The 24495-nt window shown below is 34.5% G+C and overlaps 3 protein-coding genes and 1 non-coding gene across 4 annotated transcripts; 2 read left to right on the forward strand and 2 right to left on the reverse strand.

Annotated features, from left to right (window-relative positions):
* The first annotated feature begins 1137 nt into the window (after positions 1 to 1137).
* On the forward strand, positions 1138 to 1209 carry TRNAH-GUG. The gene has a single exon. It is a non-coding gene; the product is annotated as a tRNA-His (tRNA).
* A 182-nt stretch (positions 1210 to 1391) lies between these two features.
* LOC115952547 (dolichyl-diphosphooligosaccharide--protein glycosyltransferase subunit 4A) lies at positions 1392 to 2285 on the forward strand. Its single transcript, XM_031069715.1, has 2 exons — positions 1392 to 1500; positions 1981 to 2285. The coding sequence occupies exon 2, from the start codon at positions 1981 to 1983 to the stop codon at positions 2092 to 2094; it is 114 nt and encodes a 37-aa protein (XP_030925575.1). The 5' UTR covers positions 1392 to 1500; the 3' UTR covers positions 2095 to 2285.
* On the reverse strand, positions 2136 to 7246 carry LOC115952546. Its single transcript, XM_031069714.1, has 3 exons — positions 6699 to 7246; positions 4701 to 4868; positions 2136 to 4538 (listed from the first exon to the last, which is right to left on the reverse strand). The coding sequence occupies exons 1-3, from the start codon at positions 7221 to 7223 to the stop codon at positions 2820 to 2822; spliced, it is 2412 nt and encodes an 803-aa protein (XP_030925574.1). The 5' UTR covers positions 7224 to 7246; the 3' UTR covers positions 2136 to 2819.
* A 4415-nt stretch (positions 7247 to 11661) lies between these two features.
* Positions 11662 to 17105, reverse strand: LOC115954148. The gene is made up of 3 exons (XM_031072050.1): positions 16301 to 17105; positions 13660 to 13827; positions 11662 to 13471 (listed from the first exon to the last, which is right to left on the reverse strand). Exons 1-3 carry the CDS (start codon positions 16844 to 16846, stop codon positions 11708 to 11710), a joined length of 2478 nt encoding a protein of 825 aa, XP_030927910.1. The 5' UTR covers positions 16847 to 17105; the 3' UTR covers positions 11662 to 11707.
* Between the last annotated feature and the right edge of the window lie 7390 nt (positions 17106 to 24495).

Below are 24495 nucleotides of genomic sequence, written 5' to 3' on the forward strand. Positions count from 1 at the left end.
TGGGTTGGGTTTTGACGTGGTATTTGCAATTTTTTTTATTTGTTTTTAACTTTCAGTTGTTTTAGTAGTAGTTATCTGGAACTTTTGTTATAGATTTGAAAGATTTTTTTTTTTTTTTGGGGATAAATTTGAACGTGGGTTTTTTTTTGGGGAAAATTTGAATGTGGTTTTTTTATTTTATTTATTTATATATATAAATATATATTTATTTATTTATATATATATGTCTAACCCTACCATTTAAGTTTTACAAACTAATAAACTTAAGGATATTTTGGGCATCAAAATTGAGAATTCCAAACATAAGAAGTCCCTTAAATAGTAGTATAGATAATGATAAAATACTGTAATACTTCTTAAACTTTGGGATAGTTGCAGTTACACACTCTATGAACTTTAATTTTAGCCAATTTAGTACGTAATTTTTGGTAATGTAACAAATAGACCCCTAATTAAGCTTTTATGTTGTTGGCGAAAGAAAAAGTTAAGAAGTCTATTTGCTACAATAACAAAGTTTATGTAGTAAATTGGGTAAAATAAAAGTTTAAGGGGGTGTAAATATAACTACCCAAAAGTTCAGAAAATGTGAGGGCATTTTTCTCGTGATATAAAAAAGAAAATTTGGAATTTTAGAAATTAAAATTTCGAACTACTCCAAAGGTTTCTAATAGAGCTGCATATGCCATTGCCATAGCTCAAGAAGCCCAAACTTGGGAAGGTTCTTGAAATTTGGTAAAGGAATGTTGAGTTTTTATTAGAAGAAATTATATTTTTTCACTTTAAACTAAACCTCATTTTATACTTTACTCTATAAACTATCGAAATGAATGACCAACCTCTGAAATTTATAACTCTGTAACACTTTTAGTTTTTACCACAAAAAAAAATTTTAAAAAAAAAACTCAATAACACTTAACCCCTTACTATCTGTTTTGATATTAAGGGTGAGTTTGACATTAGTTTTAAACTTTTAACTTTTATATACAGTTTTTTAAAACATTATTTTTGCTGCATTTTCTCACTTTTCAAACTATCAAACCGAACTGATATATATATATATATATATGTGTGTCTGATATGCCCAAGTAAATTTTTGATGCTTGTTTTAGTACTAATTCGATTAATATACATCAACCAGTGGCTGTAGTTTAGTGGTAAGAATTCCACGTTGTGGCCGTGGAGACCTGGGCTCGAATCCCAGCAGCCACATTTTAACTCTTTTTTTTCTTTATTTTTTAAACTTAGTGTTTCTGTATAACTGGGCCCAATTGGGCCTGCCCATACTGCCTTTGTGTATCACATCACAATCTTCAAATTAGCCCAATTTAAATACTCCTGTTTTTTGACTGTTTTTTAAGGTAGCCCGTTCCAATAGTATATAATAGTGATTCCGTTACCGTAGTTTCTAGATACAAAACACAAAGAGAAAGAGAGCTCCCCTCGCTTCTGCATCTTCGTCTTCGTCAACCAGATCGTCGCAACAAATCCCAGCCTCACATCGTAAGCTTCTTCACCTCTTTTTCTCTTTAATTTCGCCAATTCATCATTTTGTGTTTACTCTGTTTTATTTGATCTCAATATTTCGATCTCATTGTTCGTTTTTCGATCCCTCTTTTCTTTCTTTTACAACTGCAACAACAACAACTATAATGATAAAATTAGGGTTTTAGCTTATCAATTTTGGGAGTCAAATTGGTATTTGTGGTAAAATTTTTGATCTGGAGCTGAAATTGGTAATTCCTAAATGGTAAATCTGATCAATCTAATTCAAAAAAAAAAAAAAATCACAGTTTAATTTGTTCTCCATTTCAATTCAAGCCCTTGATCTCTGCTTGGATGCGTGATTAATTGGGTATCTTGTAGCCATGAGTCAATTTTCACTAATCGATCTAAGCAAGAATGAGAAAACGATATTGTGATGTTTTGGGGGTAAATTAATGGTGCTAAGTTGCTGTATTTGCGTGTTGTGTTGTGTTACAGATGATCGACGATCAGGACCTCGGCTTCTTTGCCAATTTCCTTGGAGTGTTCATTTTCGTACTGGTGATAGCATATCATTACGTGGTGGCTGACCCGAAATATGAAGGCAACTAAATAAGGTTTTCTGTCTGTTTTTTTGATGTGTTTGCAATAGAGATGTGTTGTTCTAGTTTTGTAGACTTTGAGCCGTTTCACAAAATGGGCGAAACTTGATGTAACCAAAATGTTCGCTTTGCTACATTGAATGTCACTTTACTGCTTTATTTTCATGAAAACTTAATCCATCCAGTAATAGATTCTTGCTTTGCATGCACATTTTGTTTGGCTGTGTTTTAATTTTGGTGATGCTGTTAATGTCTTGGGGATCATGGTGGCGGTGTGGTTCTATGAATGTCACATGAAATTGTCAAGTATCAATTCTAGTGTTGGCGGTTGGCACTCTTAGCTTTGTAGATTTGAGGTCCCATTTCTACTCTTGTCCAATTGCAAAGAGGATGGAAATAAGTGTGGGTTTTCTTATTCTTGCAACATGGATTAGGCTTTCTGGTTGAGACCTTAATCTGACCAAATCACATGTGGTGTCGAGGAGAGGTAAAGCATTTGTAGTTTTGTGTTTTGTGATTTGGTTGGATGCCTAGAGATGCGTGTTGTAACCTGACAGCCTTTCCATGTGGGACTCTTGAAATCTATTAATGGTTAGCCAAGAGTTTAGGTTTTCTATCTCTCTTCTCTTTCAGGCACCCACTAGTGTTACTAGGTTGTGGTGGTGTTGCTGCTGCTGGATTTATGAAAAGCAAGCACACTCCTGAATGTAACTAGGTGTTTGTAGTGCCAGTATATTATGTATGCAGGGCTTTAACTTTACAAGAAATTTCATACAAATCTATGTGGCTTGAAGGATTTTCCCATATGACTAGTTCTCTTACTTCATTCTTGATCTTCATTGTTTCTTTCATCAAAGTATTGATGCTGAACCCCAGCCCACCTAGACAAAGAATTGTTTCATTTTTAAGCTTGTCCTCACCATCACTGGTATAAATTTTGTCAGCCACTTTTCTTGAATGTTGGAATAAAGAGGCTGCAATGTTCTCAACCTCTTCTTCTGAACTTGGAACCCTGAATGCATTCTCATTTGTTGAAAAAGGGGGCTGCGATATGTTTTTCTTTTGCAACTCTTTTTCAAGTACTGCTAGAGACTTGATTGAAGTCACCTCTTCCAAGCATTTCAATGTAGAGCCAACTTCTTTCTTGAAATGCTCTAAAACATCATTGATATGTTCTTGGAACTCTTCCAAAGGAACTCCAACTCTCAGTGATTCTCGTGAGAGAAATTCAATTGTATGAGTTGCAATGAGTAATAGATCTACCATTTTTGATAAAGATCGTAGGAGGTTATCATAACAAGCTCCATGGAATGACAAGAACCAGAAATTTGGTTCCAACTTTGCTTCTGCAATCAACTTTTCTAATTCCTTGACTTGGGATTGTAGCTTGTTTTGCCTTTCCCTCAATGCGGGAAAATTTGAAGAGCAAATGTTCTGTTTGGCAAAAACTATGTCTTTGAAGCAGTCTTGAAGTGCACCTAAGCTTGTGGACAGTTTAGTTTTGGCCAGAGTTGCTGCTCGAACTGGGTTCACAAGCATTTCCACTGTGATGAAACAAATTAACCCGATTGTAGCCTCAGCGATTCTGGCAATTGCAAACTCGCTAGGAGGGCCATAATCTTTCCTACCCAAGATTAATAATGCTCCTACATTTGCTGAAACCCCACCAGCTTGACCATACATCTGGCTATGTCTTAGTAAACTGCCAAAAATAATCCAAGGAAGAAGAGGTAAAAGCCGTAAAACCACATGCTTATGGAATATAAAGCAACACAGGACTCCGTACACTGATCCCATTGCTGTCCCTTGTGCACGAGCATTAGCAACCGCAAATGTTGCCTGTCGTCTTGTTACAAAACTAATGGCAATTGTGAGACCTGACCAGTATCCATTTTCTTTGTTATATATCAAACCAAATAACACGGCGAGACCCAAAGAAACTGAGCACTTGAATGCAAAAACCACTTGCTGGCTAGTTGGTCTTAATTTCAGAATGTTCCAGGTCTTTTGGAAGGGACACTTTACTTGTTTTTCTGAATAATCCATAGAGTCAATTTCTATAACGCAATTAGGATTTTGAGCAGTGAGTAAATTATATAGGAGTTCTATGCAATAGAAGAAGAATGAAGCTGGGAAATCTTCAGGGGTTACCAAAGTGGTCTTAAGGTTCTGCTCGAATTTATCTGAAAAATTTCCTGTTCTTTCTGGAGCTGTTGTCGCACCAAAACACACAGACCACTTTGCTTGCTCTAGGTTTAAGCCTATTTGTTCTTTTAAACTTTGTAAGACATTTCTGAGCTCCTCATCTTCCATGCCAATAGGGAAGGGATGGCAAGAAGTTACTGCAATTTCCATCCCTCTTATTGGTATTTCCATTTCTCCCAATTTTTCTCCAAGGTCCATGGAATTGGCTGTTACAAAACGCAACTGAGGTCTCTCCCACAGCAGGCCGTCCTGTTAGCAAAGAAATGACATTAGCTATTTGAAGTTTTGAACTACCGAAAGCTCCTAAGCAGAAAAGAAGCTAGGAAAGCTCAGCTACCAATAATAAGCAATAACATGCATTAGTAGAACAACTCCTTATATTTCAAACACAGTACGTGAATATTTGCTTACCAGATTATATTTGATGCTTTCAATAAACTTGGCTCCTGCTGCAGAAAGGGACTTTACTTGGGAGACTAATTCGAGTGCACTTGAGTTGTCTTGAGGAGAGAAGGCCCCGGCTAAGAGATCTAATCTCTTTGAAGCAGTTTCAGCATATAACTGACACGTTTTCCTCACCTATAATATAGAACCCCTTGTCAACTTATTACCATCTATAAATGCATGCATTCACATCAGTTCATCCAAAAATTTTTATCTATTTTAGCAGAAAAACCTACTTTTTTTATTTTACAAACTCATTTTTCAAAATACCTCACATCAGATTATCTATTTTATACTATGTTTCATTCAAATATTAAAATTTTTTTTTTAAATTTTTAATTGATTCTCTTTCTTTACACACAATAACCACTATTCACCCTCTTCTTTCATTCTCAAGATACGTAAAAAAAGAATAAACAACTAAATACAAAATAAATAGTATCAGTATAAATATATATGGTTATTGTAGCCAATTTGTAAATTTACACAGATTGATATAAGTCATTTTTAGGTAGAATTATGTAAATTTTATACATTTTTCTATAATATACGGATTGATGTAAATGCTCTAATGATCCAAATCATGTCCGGCATTCATTATTATAGATCCTCGCTAGTATAGGGGGGAAAATTGTAGGTGTAAGTGAAGGAATTTAATGTTAAACATCTAATGTTAGTACCATTGGACAAATTAATAAAATCTCATAATAATGTTGTAATGGGCTGTCTTTGACAAGCTAGCAGTACTTTGATGTTGTAATTGTTAGGCGTGTCAGTAGGTTGTAGTGAGTAAATTATTTGAAGTATATATATAACAAGTAATTGGGCGATATAACATTGTTTAAAATTATACTAAGTGTAACTTGAACTTAATCATATGTATATATATATAAAAGCAAATTAAATGAGATTTGGTTGGCAATCGAAGGTGCATATCAGCAAAAAAAGAAGAGAAAAAGAAGAAGAAGAAAAAGAAAGAGGATTTCTTTACGCAAATAGGGTTCAGGATTCTGTTTATCAACTTATTGAGCATATTTGGTGGTGTATAGCTACAAGGATGGATTAGATATATGTCTACCTATGAGGCTTCCATAGAGCTTACTGTCCTAGATTGGAGGGAAAAAAAAGGAACGCTCCAGAGGATGCCAAATAGCTTGCACAGGACACCACTCTGGTCTCTGGCTAGCCCGTGGCTTGTTGAGTTCAAGAGAGTCCTGACCCATGTCCAAAAAAGCGGACATAGGAACAAAATCGAAAATACTATATGGAGTCAACTTGGAACCATTATGTTAAACCATACCCAATAATTTTCCCCAATTTGAAATATGAATCGCATTAATTCCTTCCCCCAACAAGTTTGAAGCTGAACGAGTCCAGAAAATTCTCTCTCTATCTCCTTCCATTTGGAGTGGCAGACATCGAGACGTGGTACTTTGGAAATTAAGCCTTTAAGTATGCATGCAAACTTTAGAAAATTGAAGATGCCTTCAGCATAAAGAGCCCCGGAAAATTGAGAAGCAAATATAATTCTATTTTATACAAGCTATGACTAAAGTTAGGTTCTGTCGGTTCATAAGAAATTAACTTTAATATTTTAATAAAAATTACTACTATGTTTAACATTTTATTTGAACTATTAAAAAGTTCTACAAAATCTTTCAAATTAATTTGAAGGTTTATAAAGTTGCAAGCCTTTTCGCCATTTTTATGTGTGAATATATGGAGTCAAGGTTATGTTATATTCTTAACACGTAACTTATTTATTACATTGTCACTTTATAGATTTTTCCCCACCCATGTTTTTGTAGATCATAGAAAAATTTCTTTAAGGTCATGTTATACTTCCAAGCTCCAAGTTTCATGCACCCATCTCAACTATGGAATTGAACCAATCCTAAATATAAGTAAAATTTTATAAAGTGAGGGACAACTAAATCCAGAAGTAATAAAGCTTATACCAGTTACCTCGTTATAGGCTAGCCGAGGATATGGAAAGAACATAGCTAGAACAGAAGCAACAACTCCAAGGGCCGTACTTGATGCCATATGAATTAGGTGCTTAATGATTCCAGTCTGTGCGCCATGAATCACAACCCCAACATACACAATCACAATCTGCCCAAACGCAATTCGTTTAGACATCAAGTGTGTAGACTCCGGCAACGCCACCACAAACGTACAAAGAGCCACTCCCACTGCTGCTAAGCTATTAGTGAACCGAGCAGGACCAACTAGCCATAAGCTTGGTATAGAAAGAATCGTAACCTGAATTGTAGCATAGATAGCATGCCAAAAACTTCTTAGGGTGTCACCAAGTGTCGCGTCTGATACGATTAAGATAGTTGTCAAATAAGAGAAAGCTGGATAAGCTAGTAAGCGTTGGAGAGTTTCTGGACCATAGAGGGTGGTGCAGCCAACTATGGAGCAAGCTAGAACGGTCCTTAACGCTGAGCAAAGACGCACGCGCCACAGTAAATGGGTTGGGTTCATTGAGTAAAAATGGGTGGCAACAATCGTGTGATGTCCAGAGCTGGGAAAAGGGTTTTGTAGTAGAGAAATGACGTATTGGTCTTTTATGGGAGAAAGAAACCTTGCCAGAAAGTCAGCAGTAATTACTAGTTTCGTGGAAAATTGAAATTAAATATAGTATCTATAGAAGGAATATAATCCGAGCTAGTTACTGGATCTTTCAAAGTTATTCTAGAATGTTGGAGGTGCTGCCATGCGAGCCACTATATATGGCAGGTAGACATACGTTTGCGACTTGGCGGAGTAAATTAGAAGTGGAGTGACCCTTGCGTATCAAGTTTTTCCTCTGGTGTTTGATAAGTGATTGGATAATACATAACAAAGCATCAAATTTGACAATACACAAAAAATCGTCAGCCAATTGTCCAAACTTGTAAGAAGACTTGAAGAATTAAACGCATATGGAGTGCACTAGTGTGGTGCTTGCCAAAGACTCTGTAATGGTTGTTAAGTCTTGGGCTGTCCACCATTTGTCTATACTCGACAAATTTGCTCAATCTGATGCCATCTAACCCAAAAACTATCTAATCCAAGCAATGGTTAGGTCGACGACAGGTCATTGGTGCAAGGAACCAAAGAGATTGGTTTGAGTTGCGGCCTGGCCATCTAAGAAACCAACGAATGCAACCCACTGACGACTGGTTCTTTCTTCATGACAAATTGCGAAATTTGGATAAAAAATTCAGTAAGTTTTAACTCTTTCTCTGCAAATTTAAGAAAATCTCAGCCAGATTCAGCATCTCTACCCCTGCCACAAACCTTACTCCGGTCAACACCCACTTAACACCCAATGAGACTCAATCCGAAGCTCCTTCACTATCGACTGCGAGTTTTGATCTTCCCCATCCAAAATGGTCAGGTCAATTACGGGTTGGGCACAAACCCGACTCGAATCGACCAGTGGACACCCCTAGTTAAGTTAGAAAATAACAATAATATCCGAGAACTTTAAAAGTGTGAAAGTCAAGAAATTATGCATGTAACTTGGAATGGAGGAAGCATGGTGCTTATATAGTGGTCTAGGGCTGACCACGTTCCCAAAAATTTAGGCACTTCCCTTGTAGGGAGCGTAATGGAAGGAGTGGAGTTAATGGCACCAAGATCTTTAGGTTCAACTTCCCATACTTAGTGGATATGAATCTATAGGAAGATCTTTTGGCATAGTGTGCAATAATTCTCGTATGTGGGTAAGTATAGAATGAAGTTCATGTATCACTTTAAGGATTTTAGTGTCCTCATTTGTCCATCCGTATGGGTGTCAAATGAATGAATCTGGTTGGACGACTCACATCGATGAATTGAACTTGCGATGGTTCAGCTAGCTACTCAATCAAACATGTCAGATGAGTAGCACATGTTGGACAAGTCTACTTGTCGGACGGTTCTAGCATAAATATTCCCTATCAAAATTCTTGAAAATTCTTGAAAGGACAAGGCAAGATTGGAGGTTGGAGCATACGAGTTCTACTTGTATTTAATTAATATTAATTTATTATTTTTTATGGGGTATAGAAATGTATTATTAGTAGTACAATTGCTACCGTGTACTCTTGGTGCAGTAGTCACTCCACAAGTATAAATGCTGGTGGGATATGAGGGGTAAGGGCTAAGGTTCAAGTCTCCAAGAGGAAACTTTACATACATATACATTTAAATTAAGTTAAAGTAGAATTTTTATCTTATATTTAAAGTAGAATTTTTATCTTATATTAAAAAATAATCAGTACAATTATTGGACTAAAACCTTAAAAACTCATTAAAAAAGTGGAACCTCAAAGTTAATTAAGTTATTAACGATTTATATACATAATAGTCAGATAGTATAAAATGGCCAATGAAGCGCTAGATTGGCAGTTCAGAGCATATAAATTATACATTTTATTTGATAGATCAGTTAGCATAATATAAAAATTAAGTATTCATTATTCTCCATTATTAATTTGGATAGAATCTAATCCATCGAATATTTATTGCTTTACTGCGTCGGATTTATTAGCCATTGAATAAAGTCATGCTGAATTGATCCTTAAAAAAATAATAAAATAAAATTCAGTGTTAATAGTTAATACTTGTGTCCTCATACGGAGGGTAGGCCATTGGCCTTCATATGTGAGCTTTACCTAAATGCCACCATTATGGGGGAATGTTTGTTCATGTTTTAGACTCTGTGATTTCAAAAATTGTAAGAGTTAACCAACACTCTAAATGAGTGAGATGAGTAAACATAGTGGAATCCGCAGATCAAACTATTCCACCTGGAATCCTATTATCATCAATCATCAATGAATTAGAATGCTTTTTTGACAGCATGACTTGTGATGCCTATTATTCAATTACGGAGTCTAGCCTCCAGGAAAATTCCAAAGAACTTGTAGAAGGAATCAGTTCTACCTCTTTTCTTTGCAAATGGTACACTGCTTGGACAACAAAATATGAGAAGAACATTAAAAGTTGAACCATATGCCCTGGACAATGCTAACCTCTAATTTTGGAAAAGAATCTTCTTTATTTTAACTGGGTTCATTTTACGGTTCATAATAAATATTACAAATCTTAAAACATAAAGACTGTTACGTCATTCTAATCTTACGGGGGTGACGACAAAGATCCTAAGAGGACTCCATGTCTGCGATCTGTCAAAAAAGTCATTTAAAATGAAAACAAAAAGGTGACGAAGTAAAAAGGCTACAGTTGTTATAACATTGCTGTATGCATTAAGCTAGGGCTGGGGATAATTGGAGTCATAGAATTCGGGAATAACATTGAAATTTTGACTACACAAGTCATGAAAGTGGAGCGAAAGAAACAACTCATTTCCTTCCTTCACGTCCAATCTAAGAATATATTTTTTTACCTTACCTTTAGGTAAAGAACAAAAAATTCAGACTTAAAATCACCTGTCGAGAGAGGAAACTCCCTCTCCCAAAGAGAACAAGCCTTTGTAAAAGAAAGTTATTCGAGACAAGTGCACCTTTCATAGTTTATTGTGACTGATCAATTTGATTAGGCTTGTGCAATATAATAGTTCCTCAGGTTAATTAGACTAAGGCCTCATTTGAGAGGAAGGAATGGAATTGAATGGAAAGGAATGAAAAAAAAAAATATTTTAGAATATTATTCCCTTCCCTTGTTTGAAAGTTTTAATGGAGGGAATTGAAAACTCATTTCCTTGTTTGGGAGTTTAAGTGGAAGGGAATAGAATGGGTAGAAGGGAACACCCATTCCTCCCTATTTCCTTAAAACCTTAAATTTTCATTTCCCCTGAAATTAGGAGAAATGAGAGGAAATGAAATTATATTTAATGATTTTTTTACTAAAACTCCCAAAATATCCATATTTATTTAATCATTTATTTTAAAATAGGGATCTAATAATAATATTGTCATAAAATAATTTCATTTCATTTCTTCCATGTTTCTCCCAAAACAAGATTACTTACATTCCATTCATTTTCATTTCTTTATTTTAAAACATCCAATTAAGGTTATTTAATTCCATTTTATTCCATTCTTTTCCCTTACTTAAATATATTCCATTCGTTTCCATTTCCTTATGATCATTCCATTCCATTCCCTTATGAACTCTCAAATGGAGACTAAGGCCTAATTTAGGAAGAGAGAATGAAATGGAATGAAAAGAATAATTTTAGAATATTCTTCCATTCTTTTTCATTTCCTTTCATTCCTTTATTTAAGAGTTTAAGTAAGAGGGAATGAAATGGGTAGAATGAAATACTCATTCCTCTCTATTCCCTTAAAATCTCAAATTTCCATTCCCCCCGAAATTAGGAGAAATGGGAGGGAATAAAATTAAATTTACTGAATTTTTTACTAAAACTCTCAAAATACCCCTATATATTCAACCCTTTTATTTTAAAATAGAGGTCCAATAGTAATATTATTATAAAATAATTCCATTTCATTCCCTCTATGTTACTTTCAAACAAGATTACTTACATTCCATTCATTTTCATTTATTCCCATTCATTTATTTTAAAACATCCAATTAAGGGTTACTTAATTCCATTTCATTCCATTCTTTTCTATTAATTTCCTTTACTTAATACATTCTATTCCTTTCCATTAACTTATAATCATTCCATTTCATTCTCTTATAAACTCTCAAATGAAGCTAAAAGAAATTTGATATTTATTTATCAAAAAACAGACAGTTAGTCAGTCTGTCTACCATATAAGATAGTCATGAGAAAATGTGTGGTAAATGTTGTGGTCCTAGAATAACAGGCATGTATTTGGGCTGAATAGTGTATCTTATCCATGAATGATTGAAGGATAGAACAATTCTGTATAAGCTAACAGTTGGCCAAGTTATAAGATATGTTGCAGCCCTCATCTCATGCACGCGGCCTCATGATTGTAGTCATAGGCATAGCAAACCCACTCAAAGAATTGCCCACGGTGGTGGTTCTATCAATATATAATATATCATGTATGCAAAGCATTAACTTTACAGGAAATTTCATTCAAATTTACATGGTTTGTGGGATTTTCCCATTTGACTAGTTCTTTTACTTCTTTCTTGATTTCCATCGTTTCTCTTATCAAACAACCAATGCAGAAGCTCAGGCCAGTCAAACATAGAACTATTTGGCTCTTAAGCTTCTCCTCAATTGCCTTAGCATAAATCTTGTCAGCTTCTTCATTCAAGTGTCGAAGAAAAGAACTCATAATGTTTTTAACCTCTTCTTCATCTGTACCAAAGAGCTGGAACGCATTTACATTTGGTGAATTTCCCAACTCAATGTCTTGAGACATGACTTTCTTTTGCAACTCTTTCTCCAATGCTGCAAGGGACTTGATTGAAGTCGCCTTTTCAAGGTGTTTCAATGAAGAGCCAACTCTTTCCTTGAATAGCTCTAGATCATCATTCATGCGTTCTTGGAGTTCATTAAAATCAAGTGCAAATCTTCTTGATACTTGTGAGAGGAACTCTATTTTATAAGTCACGAAACTTGTAAGGTCCAACATCTTTGACAAAGATTCTAGGAGCTTACCATAGCAAGGACCATGAAAAGGCAAGAACCAGAAATCAGGCTCCAAACCTGCCTCTGAAATGAACTTTTCCAAATCATTGAAATGAGTTTTCAGTTTGTTCTGCTTTTCTCTCAATGCCTGCAAAGTGGAAGCTGGCATGTTCTTCTGGTTAGAGCAAAGAACTATGCTGTTGATCCAATCTTGAAGTGCCCCCAAGGTCCTTGAAAGTTCAGTTTTGGCCAGAGTTGCTGCTCTTGCAGGATTCAAAAGAATCTCTACTATGAGGAAACAAATTAATCCAATGCATGCCTCTGAAATTCTAGCAATTGCAAACTCACTTGGACTGGTATAATTTGTCCTACCCAAGATTGATAATGCCGCTATAACTGCTGAAATTCCACCAGCTTGGCCATACATTCTGCTATGCATTAGAAAATTGGTGAAAATAATCCAAGGTAGCATTGCTAAGAACCTTAAATCCTCAAATCTTTGGAAAATATAGCAACATAGGATTCCATAGACTGATCCCATTGCTGTGCCTTGTGCTCGAGCATTTGCAACTGTAAACGTGGCTTGTCGTCCTGTTACAAAACTGATAGCAATCGTGAGTCCCGACCAATATCCATTTTCCTTGTTGTACATCAAACCGAATAGCACAGCAAGACCTAGAGAAAGTGAACACTTAAAAGCAAAAACCAAACTCTGGCTTGTAGGAAATATGTCAAGAGTGCTCCAGGTCCTATTGAAGCTACCCATTGCTTGATTTTGTGAATCAATATATTCTTCAGTGTCAATATTCTGAGTGTATTCCAAAGCACACTCAGGGACTTGAGCAATTGGTAAGTCATCCAAGAGCAATTCTAGAGAATACAAGAAGAAGAATGCTGACAAATTTTCTTGGGTTATGGATATGTTTCGGAACTTCCCAAGGTACATGTCTAAAAATTGTTCCTTTGTCTCTAAAAGAGTTATTGTTGCATCAATGGGCATAGAGCACTTAGCTCGCTCAAATTTTTGGCCTATTTGTACTTTCAAACTTCCCAAAACTTCTCTGAGCTCTTCATCCATCATGCTGCCAATACAGGAAGCTGTGCTACAATTTAAGGCCATTTCCATCCCTCTTATTGGTAATTCCATGTGTTGCAATTTCTCTCCAAGGTTAATGTAACGGGTTTTTAAGAATTTCGTCTGAGGTCTTTCCCACCGCAAGACGTCCTGCTCACAAAGAATTTAGTGACTTCAGTTAGTTTGATAGCAAGGGGAAGGAGAATTTGAATCCTGGATGTTTTCATTCAAAACACTAAAAAGTGCAAGTTGAGTTATAAGGCTCTTGACAATGACTTCAGCTTATTGGATTAGCTAAGCTCAGCTGAGCAATAGTATAGATGTGAATGTTAGCTTACCATATATTTTTTGATACTTTGAAGAAGTTTGTTTCCTGCTTTGGAAAGGGACATAGCTTGGGAAATCAGGTCACGTGCAGTTGTGTTGTCTTGGGCAGAAATGGCATCGATGAAGTAATTTAATCTCTCAAAAGCATTTTCAGCATATAATTGGCATGTTTTTCGTAACTGCAAAACGTAAGAGTCATTAGTTATGATTGGTAAAGTATATGGTGGAACGCAAAAAGTGAGACAGAGAATTTGTATCCGTATTTCATTTTCACAATCCACATATGAACTCACAAAATGTCTCATAACTTGCCCTATTGCCCATGGTCATGGACATACTTCTCTCTAGGCAGTCCCGTAGCATAATAGCTTGTAGAAGTCATATGACCTTATAATAATGGAGGAAGAATAAAAAAAAATATATATATATATATATATATATTTATGAGAGCCAACTTGGGCGCTTCTCTGCATGGTGGGTTGGATTTTAGATCTTCCCAATCCCAGCAAGCATAATGCATATTCATGATTCATGATTAGTGTTACCGACTGCATATAAAGAACCTGTGAATTGGCACAAGCCCTCACTTTATCATATGCTTCATGCTCTCCTTTTTTTTATTTTAGATGCGCTAAAATATGTCTAGATAGTGTACAATATGCCTTCTAGGATTTTTTTTTTTTTTTTTTTCCCCTCTTACTTTGTTCTTTTAAGTTTTAACTAAGCTTGTTGAAAAAAAAATAATAATAAAAAAAATAAAACTAAGCTTGTTTTGGAGAAGAGAAAGGAACAGATTGAAAGAAATTTTTAAGGAATGTTCCATATATATATATATATATATATGCATTCACATGCTTCATGCTCTCCTTTATAATTTCAAGACGCACTAAAAATATTTATATCTTAATGTATAATGCCCTTCTAAGTTCTAAGATTCGGTTTTCTCATGCTCTTATCTTGTTCTTTTAGCTTAATTCGTTTGGAAGTTTAGTTGGAATATATTAAAAGAATAGGAGAGAATACTCATTGAATTTCATTCTCTTAATTTCCTTGTAAACATTCCGAAATACACTTCCTTTATACATGCAATTTTAATTTTATTCATATTCTTAAAAAAAAAAACTAAAAAAAAGGCGTTTTTTAAGAGGAAAAAAAAAGTTAAGCAAAAAGTGAAGGGCATAATTGTAAAGTTATAATTTTTTTTTTCCCATTTTTCATTCCTTGTTTTATAAACTCTAAAAATAATAGAAAAACTTACCATATATATATATTTTTTCATTTCATTCCATTATTATATAATCTATCCATTTTATTCTCTTCTCTTTTTAAAACTTGGAAGCATAATACTGACCAAGATCTGCCTTTAAGGAGACCAAAAATCTTCGTAAATAAAAATTAAAAAAAAAAAAATTACTTATGCCAGCATGCAGCCAGAGAATGAATAATGCACAATGCATCAGAACCCCATGGTCATGGCCAACTTGAATGGTTATTAAACTGATGCTTCAAGACAAATCTAAAAAGATATTTGTTTGTTCTATTTGGGTAAATGCAATAAATAAATAAATAAAAATTGTTCAATAAGAGGCAAAAGCGCTTTTTTTTTTTTTTTGGTACTCTAACTTTGGTGCCAAATTAGCCAGTTATGTAGCTAGGACCTGCTTAATTTGCTCTGGTTGGTTTAACTGTCAATTTCAAGTCCAAATCAGGTTTTTTTTTTTTTTAAATACCAGAAAATACAAAAAAATTCCAGTAAGTCAAAGGATATTCCAATGATCTTTCATCTAGTAGTTCTCTAATTAAGTATTGACGTGCATGGTATTTGAAAAGCTCGCCCTAATTGAGAAAGTATTAAATCTTCATGGGCTCCGTTGAATGTTTTAATTAAGGGTGTACTTTCAACCCATCAACCTAATGAAACTGACCCAACTGAGCATGACATTTTGGTTTAATTTTTTGTGAGTTGAGTCAGATGGGTTGACAAAAAAACTATATGAATTATTATAATTTAATGAAAAACAATTGGCTTAAATAGTTGATGAATTTTTTTTATAAGAGATGAAACATTTAAGTCCAATCCAACTTAACCCAACTGGTTAAGTTGGTTAAGTCTGATTCAACCTGATGATGCACACCCAAATTACAACTAATTTACCTAAAGAAATAAAGCCATCAAAACTCAACTCCAACTTTTCTACAAAGTTAAAAATAATTAATTCCCCATATCTTGACCATCGGACCGATTGAAAGGGATAGACTTGACAAACTGGTTAGTTTGATGGGGTTCGGGTAAAAACTTTACTGGACCATAATAAGATATTATTCCTATGACCTATATCCTATTTTTCATTCAAGTTCAATTTCATTAGATCTAATTGGGGAACACCTTAAGTCAATTCTAATTAACTCAATTGGTAAATTTTTTATAATTGAATAAGAGATCTAGGGTTCAATCCACATCTACACCAAAAACTAATTAGTGTCTTAATCTGATGATAAAGAAATATTATCATAAGTGAGCGTCATAGATTGAAACTTTCTCAAAATAATAATAATAATAATAAAATAAACTAGGGAAGACCTTGAGTCTCAATAGTTACTTTTCATGTGCTCATTAAAGTGCAAAAGTGTAAAAGAAAGCAAATTAATTACCTCATAAAAGGCCAAGTGCGGGTAGGGTAACAACATAGCCAGGAGAGAAGCCAAAACTCCAAGGGCAGTGCTTGATGCCACATGAATTGGGTGTGTGATAGCTCTAGCTTTTGCACCATTAATGGCAGCACCCACATAGACTATCACAATCTGCCCAGAAGCAATCCTTTTACACATCAAGTGTGTTGACTCAGGCAAAGCAACCAAAAATGCATTGGTTGCGGCTGCCAAAGCTGCTAGCTCGTTGGTGAACCTGGCTGGCCCAATCACCCACAGGCATAGCATGGATGGAAGCAAAGCCTGAATGGTAGCAAACAAGGCATGCCAACAACCTCTTAGAGCATCACCTAGTGTCGCATCAGACACAATTAGGATTGTTGTCACGTAAGAAAAAGCTGGATATCTTAGAAAGTGCTTGACAGAGGCTGGGCTATACAGAGTGGTGCAGCCAACTATGGTGCATGCTAGTATGGTCCGTAACGCGGAGCCTAAGCGCACACGCCACACGGCTCGTGTTCGGCCTGTTCTTGGCTCTGTGGATGACATTTCAAGTGTTGTAGGGCTTTGTATGCAAGCTTTATTGCTCCTAAGAGCTGCAAAGGCAGAAAGGGTTTTACTTTTGCTTTTGCACACACGTTGATCTCAAATGTATTTGTTTTAGGTCCCTCAAAAGATAAGAGTTCTACAGAAAATGAACATGATGTCTTGCTCCTTTTGTGTATAGATGGAAGCCCATGTTATATACAGTAAGATCTAAGGGAGATTAAGGGCTCTATTTGCATAATTTTTCCTATCAAAGAAAACATTTTTCTTGTATGAGAGCATTGAGAGAGGATGTTTTTCCCGTTTCTTTATAGGTGTCCGACACAAGCTTATAATTGAGAGAGAGTCATAACGCTAAATGAGAGAAGAGTTTCAATTGAACTCTAGATTTTGTCGGACCACAAACCTTTCTTTCCAATCGTTTATTTTAAATTTAATTGTTTAATCAGGAAAAAATATATAAATAAAAGAATGGTGGAAATTAAAACACTTTAAAATAATTGTTATATTCTAATACAGTATGATCGATAAAGCAATAAAATGACACTAAGCATGAGCAGATCCTGATGTTGGCCCTTCATTTGATTATTTGTTAAATTACAGCTTTAATTATCTTTATTTGAATTTAATCGTTGACCTTTTCTGTTGTTTGCCATTTAGTTTTTGTACCTTGTGAGGGAGTTTTAAAATTTTAAATTGCTCGATCGTTCCAGTTGTCTTTCAATAAAATCCAACATTTCAGGAACTGCTTATTTATATCTCAAGAAAATAATTTAAAAAATGGTAGTAAGTAATTTCAGAAAACTAAAGGAATGAGCTTAAAAGGCCATTTTGAACCATGAGCGTCGGATGAACGATCAACGTTTATAAATTGATAAAATTATTTTCTTTCTTTTTTCACTTTAATTTATCATCCCAATTACAATATTCCCTAAAACGAAAAATTGTAATTTGCCCATGTTGAAAATCGATTCGTTTTATGCGACTACGGGAACCTTAGTTTTACCAATAAATAAGAATATGTCATTGATAGATAACGTGTTATGTTTCGTGTCACATTTAATGCATTGAAATGTTAGACACAAGCCAAACCCTTCTACCAAAAAATTGCTTTGCCACGCATAACGAGCCAATGTTCTTGTAAGTTGGCAGGAGAATACAGAAACAATCATTTCAAGAATAAGTTCCACTTCTTTTTCATTTTAACACCTGCACACTTGCGATTTGTGGAGAACAGACAACCGAAGAAAATTAGTGAACAAGATCCTCTGCAAGATGCTTACCATATATATATACTCAGCAACTATTCTCACATTGACAGGTCTCTTAGCCGTGTATCCTTATTCCTTTAATGTGAAGAGCAAGAGAGTCGTACCAACTAGCAAATGTTTGTCCTATTTAATCCATTGAGATGCATGATAAGAGTGTTTTGTAGGCCGAGAAGTGTTACATAAAATTTTCGCAATACTTTAGTAACAAATTTTATGTGATAAGTTTTTATTAGTTATAATTCAAATTTACTATTTTTTTTTTCTCTCAATAACAGTTAGTAATAATTTGCCAATAAAAATTTGTTATGAAAATATTTTCAATGTATATATAGCATTTCTCTTTCGTACCAAAAAAGCACACAATATCAAATAATAGATGGTGTTTCAAAAAGTTTTGTACACATATAGTGAGCATTTGGATTACGTTTTCTCCATTACGTTTCAACGTTTGCGTTTACTCACCACGGGGACCCACACTACAGTGCATAAAAATAAACGCGCAACTCTTCCCAGCTAAAACGTAGATGAAATCAACTTGAACGCACCATTTCATTAAAAAGTTGTGTGTGTGCATGTACTGTTCATGGACACAAACACGTTGTACTGTGTACGTGTACTGTTCACACACAATAACCCACGAAGAAGCAGAGTAATAAAACACAAAACGCATTTCAAACAACAATCTAAGTATTAAAATCCAATTCTCAAAATAGAAAGAAACAAAGAGAAAACACACACACAAATCATAGTAATGAGAATATTATGAAAGTAATATATACTTGTGATTTAGAACACAAAAGATCCACAATTCACAAACTCAAAAACCCATTTACCCAGAAATTAAACAAATGGGTCAGCAAGTGAAATTGGAAGAGGCGTGAAATGGGTTTATAGGAAGAGACTCGTGTTAGGCTGGGAGAGGAGTGAAATTGGAAGAGGGTGAAATGGGTTTATGGAAGGAAGAGTACACTTGGGCGTCGGACTGGGGTTGTCTTCCTTGTGGATTTCTCATCTGAGCTCTTTGTTGGCGTTGGACCGATGTAGGTCTTCGTTGTGGATCCCTCTAGTGGGCGTGGAACTCTCTGAAGGCACAGGCAGCATCGGACAGATGTAGGTCTTCCTTGTGGATTCCTCTAGTGGGCGTGGAACTCTTTGAAGGCACAGGCGTTAGCTAGGGTGGGTGAGGAGTGAGAAGAAAAAAAAAAAACGCAACCCTTAAATACTTTTAGCTGCGCTACAGTACCTGTATCAAAAAATAATCATATGCGTTTTTCACTTATTTGTTACAGTGTTTTAGTTTTCAGCAAAATAAACAGTATCCAAACGTACCCATAGTATTAACCCAAAAAAAAAAAGCCCAACACCAAGTGTTAAAAACTTAAAATAGTGTACAGCCGACCAAAAGAAATAAGTGGTTCCTAAAAAATAAAATAAAAAAGAAATAAGTGGTATCCTCAATGTGATCCACTTATTCGTAATTAATATCTCAAATGAAAATATTTTATTAAATAGAATTAATTAATAATATTATAATTTAGAATAAATATTATAAAAGTTTTCAGTCTTCTAATTCAATTAACATTTCTTAGAGTTTTCAGCATAAATTTACACCTTTCAAATTCTCCCCTCCCAACTATCAAATTATTTAAAAATTTATAAATTTTGAAATGAAAATAATATCATTTCATTCCATATTGCTTCAATATTTCAAGATACTTTAAGCATATAAAAGTTATGGGTTCCAACTTCAAGTACAAGCATCTCATGATAACATTTTAAGAAGAGCTTTACTATAACATATAGAAACAGCAATTCATTCTTATGAGTTATGAGTTTTGACCCAATTATACCACATTAATTTGTCAACCTTTATACTTATCTTTTTATATACGAGTATACTATTACCACCCACACATATGTACATAAGGATAATCAATATGCGCTTACAAATAATTTTGTCTTTTTCTTTTGCCTCCTAATCTATAAACAAATATAATCATGAAAAATCAAAGAATTACAAGCACTGGAATACCTTTATCTTTAGCTAAATGACAATCTCTCTACTTCACAAAATTATAGCATTGACAGGACAGAAAATGCACTTCCTTTTTGGACTAAACACCAAATCAAATCTACCAGTTATGCTCTGAAAATAGGATGTCATTTTGATTCAATGGAACAACTAGCTCTGGAATCAATTACTGGGTACCCCCACACTCAGAGTCTTCAATTAACGTATATAAAATTGTATCAAGCTGATTTGTAAAAACCATCCATGGTGGATGGAACTCTCTCTGCCCTAGCCCCTAGGGAATGGGATTCGCTTGGTATAGTGGATTAGGGTTAAACGTATCTGATTGTTTTGGAGGTTTGCGACATAGTTCCTAGCCATTCATTTTTTTTAACGTTAATTACCAAACCACGATACAAGCAAGAATGCCAATCCCAAACAAGAGGCTTATTATATTAGTTAATGGCCTGATAGTGATAATTCAAAGAGTTGGGCTTATAACAAGTATTTTTAAACTTTAAAACTATTAACAAAATATATGAGATTATTGATAAAAAAAAAATATATATATATATATATATATATTAAATTGACACAAAATTTGAAATACTTGTTAAAAACATATAAATTATATAACTATAGATTTTTGAAATATTAATTTTATAAAAATGTTGTAACATTAAAGAAGAAAGACACCATGTGTAATTTGATCCGCATAATTTCTTTTCTTTTTTTTCTTTTTTTCTTTTTTTCTTTAACTTTGATCAATTTTCAAGTCAATCTCCTAATATTAAACTTTTTCCAATATTTTAACTTTTATTTTTGTCAATTCAAATTCAATCCTTTCATCTACTTCCACTAGGTGTTTTCCGTTAACAATCCAAAAAATGAGATAATTTTGCTTTTATTTTTTTCTTGAATTTCGTACATTAAAATAATCCATAAAACTATTTTTTTTTCCTCATAATTGAAAAAAAAAAAAAAAAAAAAAAAAAAAAAAAAAAAAAAAAAATCTTTCTAGTTCGGAATTTTGTTTTACGATTAACAACTTTTTGGATTTTGTATTTTTTTAAGGAAAAACCCTAAACCTATTCCTAAAAAGATCAAATTCCATACATAAAATTTTACATCGGGATTCAAAATTTCTATAAACATATTCATCGAAACAAAAAGACCAATATAAAGATTCAACAAAAAAATTTCTATATATATATATATATCACCAATAAAAAATTTTGAAATTTGATACCTAATTTAAAAATGATAAAGTTTTCCTAGAAATTTAGTTGAAAGGAATCTTCTCTAATTTATTAAATGAGAGTTTTTTTTTTTGTTTTTTTTTTTGAAGTAGAATTCTACTCTAGAATAATCTAATTCTATGTGTATGAAATTCTCTCTTAAAAACTTAAATCCTAACCGTTGCCTTCCCACACTCCACAGACATTTATACTTAGAATGATCATCACGCCTAGAATGTGCAATGGTAAATGAGAGTTAAGACCATTGATTTGTATTTTAATTTCCCCTCCTATCTAATTTAGAGGGTTTCTAATTTGGAGGAAAACCCTGCCACTTAAGAATGTGAATAAAAATATCTGTATTTTCTTTTTCTCTTTTTACCGAATAAAAATATATGTAACATGATTAGCAGGCCAGCCGGCAGCCGACTAATTATTATTATAATAATGTGAATTTCCATCATAATTCAGATAATCTGTCCTAACTCCTATGGATGTCAAGTAGAAACTCTATCATCTGATTTAAAATAATCTAGTTTAACATGCATTATTAGGTGGCAAAAAATCAATAAACTGATCATGTTTTATTAAATTCTGTTCTCTTTCGTCCCACTACAATGATAGGAGAACACTGCACTATCCTTCACGCATTATCACATAGCAACATATAGAACACGACATTAACTTGTTATAAAGAACTAAATCATAATAGTTATAATTTTCTCATGGAACTCACTAGGAACTGACAAGAGGGGTTTGCTACACCTTGGGTGCATGTCTTCTAAAGAAGAAATCAGAATGCATGTAGATTTGCAGGAGATGTCTTGTTGGGTATAGAATCCACTCATGTTTCTTGCACCAAAGCAAGCTAAGTTAGCTTTGCATACTTGGAAATTTTGATTGGCCAGAATAAGGCCAAGTTTAATATAAAATAAAATTTAAACCTATGTATATTGATCATGAGTCAGATCCAATCAAAAACTCCAAGATTGGATAAGAAGGAAAAAATGTGAGCAATTAAAAAAATATAGTGAGTCAGTGTGAAAGTGACATGTAATCTGCCACATTAGATAGGATGGTTATGAAAATGGATATGGAATTGGTTGTAGTCCTAAAATAACTCGATAAGAAGATACTATTTTTATGCAAATGGCCATGTAAAGCATTCTTCTCACACTACATTGCCGTACACTAGTACTGGTAATGGAATTTTATGGTAATTTTTTGAACAAGAACCTAATTCTTTATGGGATACAACAGAGTCTTGGCAAATACCAGCCTCAAGAACACACTCGATTTATTGATTTGGACCCCTTTTATCTTTTTCTTCCATCTCCATGTGTCTTTGGGTAAGCGTGTGAGAGTTTGGGTGTAATTACTAGGTTGGAACTCTTTGCTGTAAGTAGCATGTTCAGTGTGATTCAGTCGGTCTTGGGGGGAGGGGGGGTTTCAAACCAAACCACAACAGTCGATTTTTAAAAATCATGCACTGTGATTAACAGATCAAGCTGGAACCCCACTCCAAATCGGCCTTGATCAGTTCAATCAATTTGATTAATGGCAGCTTTAGGAATTTTTTTTAGGATAGCCAATAAGAAAGATATATCATACCAAATCTAATAAAAAGAGAATTTGAATGTATGGGTCTCATATGGTTTTGTTTTTAGGTATTGGAAACACATTTTAAAAACCCTAACTTAACAATTTCCAATGGATTTTTAAGAGTGTATGTGTGCGCAAAGGGTGGTAGACTCACCTTGTTGAAAAGTACCCTCTCAAGTCTTCCAACTTATTATCTTTCTCTATTTACTGTTCCTAAAGCTGTGGCTATTAGATTCGAACATATACAGAGGAATTTTTTGTGGGGTTCCTCAGAAGAGTGTTTCAAATACCCCTTAGTGGCTTGGGAGAAGGTGTGATTCCCACTTGAGCAGGGTGGTTTAGGAATTCGGAAACTTGTGCCTTTTAATCAAGCTTTGTTAGGGAAATGGCTTTGGAGATATGGCCATGAACCTACTCATCTTTGGCGGGGGGTTATTGCAATGAAATATGGGGAGGGGAAAGGGGGGTGGAGCACTAGAGTTTGTAGGAGGGCTCATGGGTGTGGGTTATGGCAAAGTATTAGTGAAGGGTGGGAGAGTTTTTCTAAGCATTTCACTTTTGTGGTGAGAGATGGTTCTCGTATTCTTTTTTGGCATGATAAGTGGATTGGGGATAACTCTTTAAAAACTCTCTATCCTCAATTATTTTTGTGTTCAGCCAATAAGAAAGCTTCTATTTATGATGTATTGAGTCCTCAAGTGGGTGGAAATGACAAAGTGTAGAACTTAAGATTTTATAGGGAATTCAATGACTGGGAGTTAGCAACTTCTTACTCCTTTCTTCACTTGATCCAATCTCGAGTTCCTAGGGGTGGTGGAGGTGACAGTCTTTGTTGGAGCTTCAATGGAAGTGGGAAGTTTTTTTTTTTTTTTTTTTGATAGGTAAGAAACAAGTATATTCAAAAAATTGCTAAGTGCAAAAATACACTAGCATATCAAACATACAAGAAAAGAAAGAAAAGTCAAAGAAAAAGAGAGCTAAGGAAGAGCGGAAGAGAATCACTAGATGTGAGTCCCCAAGCCCTAGCCCAATCAAAAAGCGATTTATCCAAATTCTCAAATGTTCGCCAGTTGTGTTCCCTCCAAATACACCACATCAGACACAATGGAACTAAATTCCAGATGTGAGACGAACGCTTCCCCAACCAATTCCACCAGCTAAAAAGATCTGACATTGTACCAGAGGGGACCCATGAAATCCCAAAGATTCTAAAGACAAAGCACCACAGCCTATAAGCCTTTTCACAATGTAACAACAAGTGATCCATTGTCTCCCCATAGCACTGACACATAATACACCAATCAACGAAGTCATAGCCCTTAAGCCTCAAATTATCTCCTATGAGAATCCTATCTCATGCCGCTGTCCAAGCAAAGAAAGAGACACACTAGGGTGCCTTAACCTTCCAAATGCCTTTCCAAGGAAAGACAATGGGAGAAGAACCATGTAACTTGTGATAAAAAGAGCGGATAGTAAAATCTCCTTTCTTTGACAACTTCCATCTCATACGATCACCCTCAGTTACAAGGG

Source organism: Quercus lobata, chromosome 7 (assembly GCF_001633185.2).
Source record: "Quercus lobata isolate SW786 chromosome 7, ValleyOak3.0 Primary Assembly, whole genome shotgun sequence".
Lineage (NCBI taxonomy): Eukaryota > Viridiplantae > Streptophyta > Magnoliopsida > Fagales > Fagaceae > Quercus > Quercus lobata.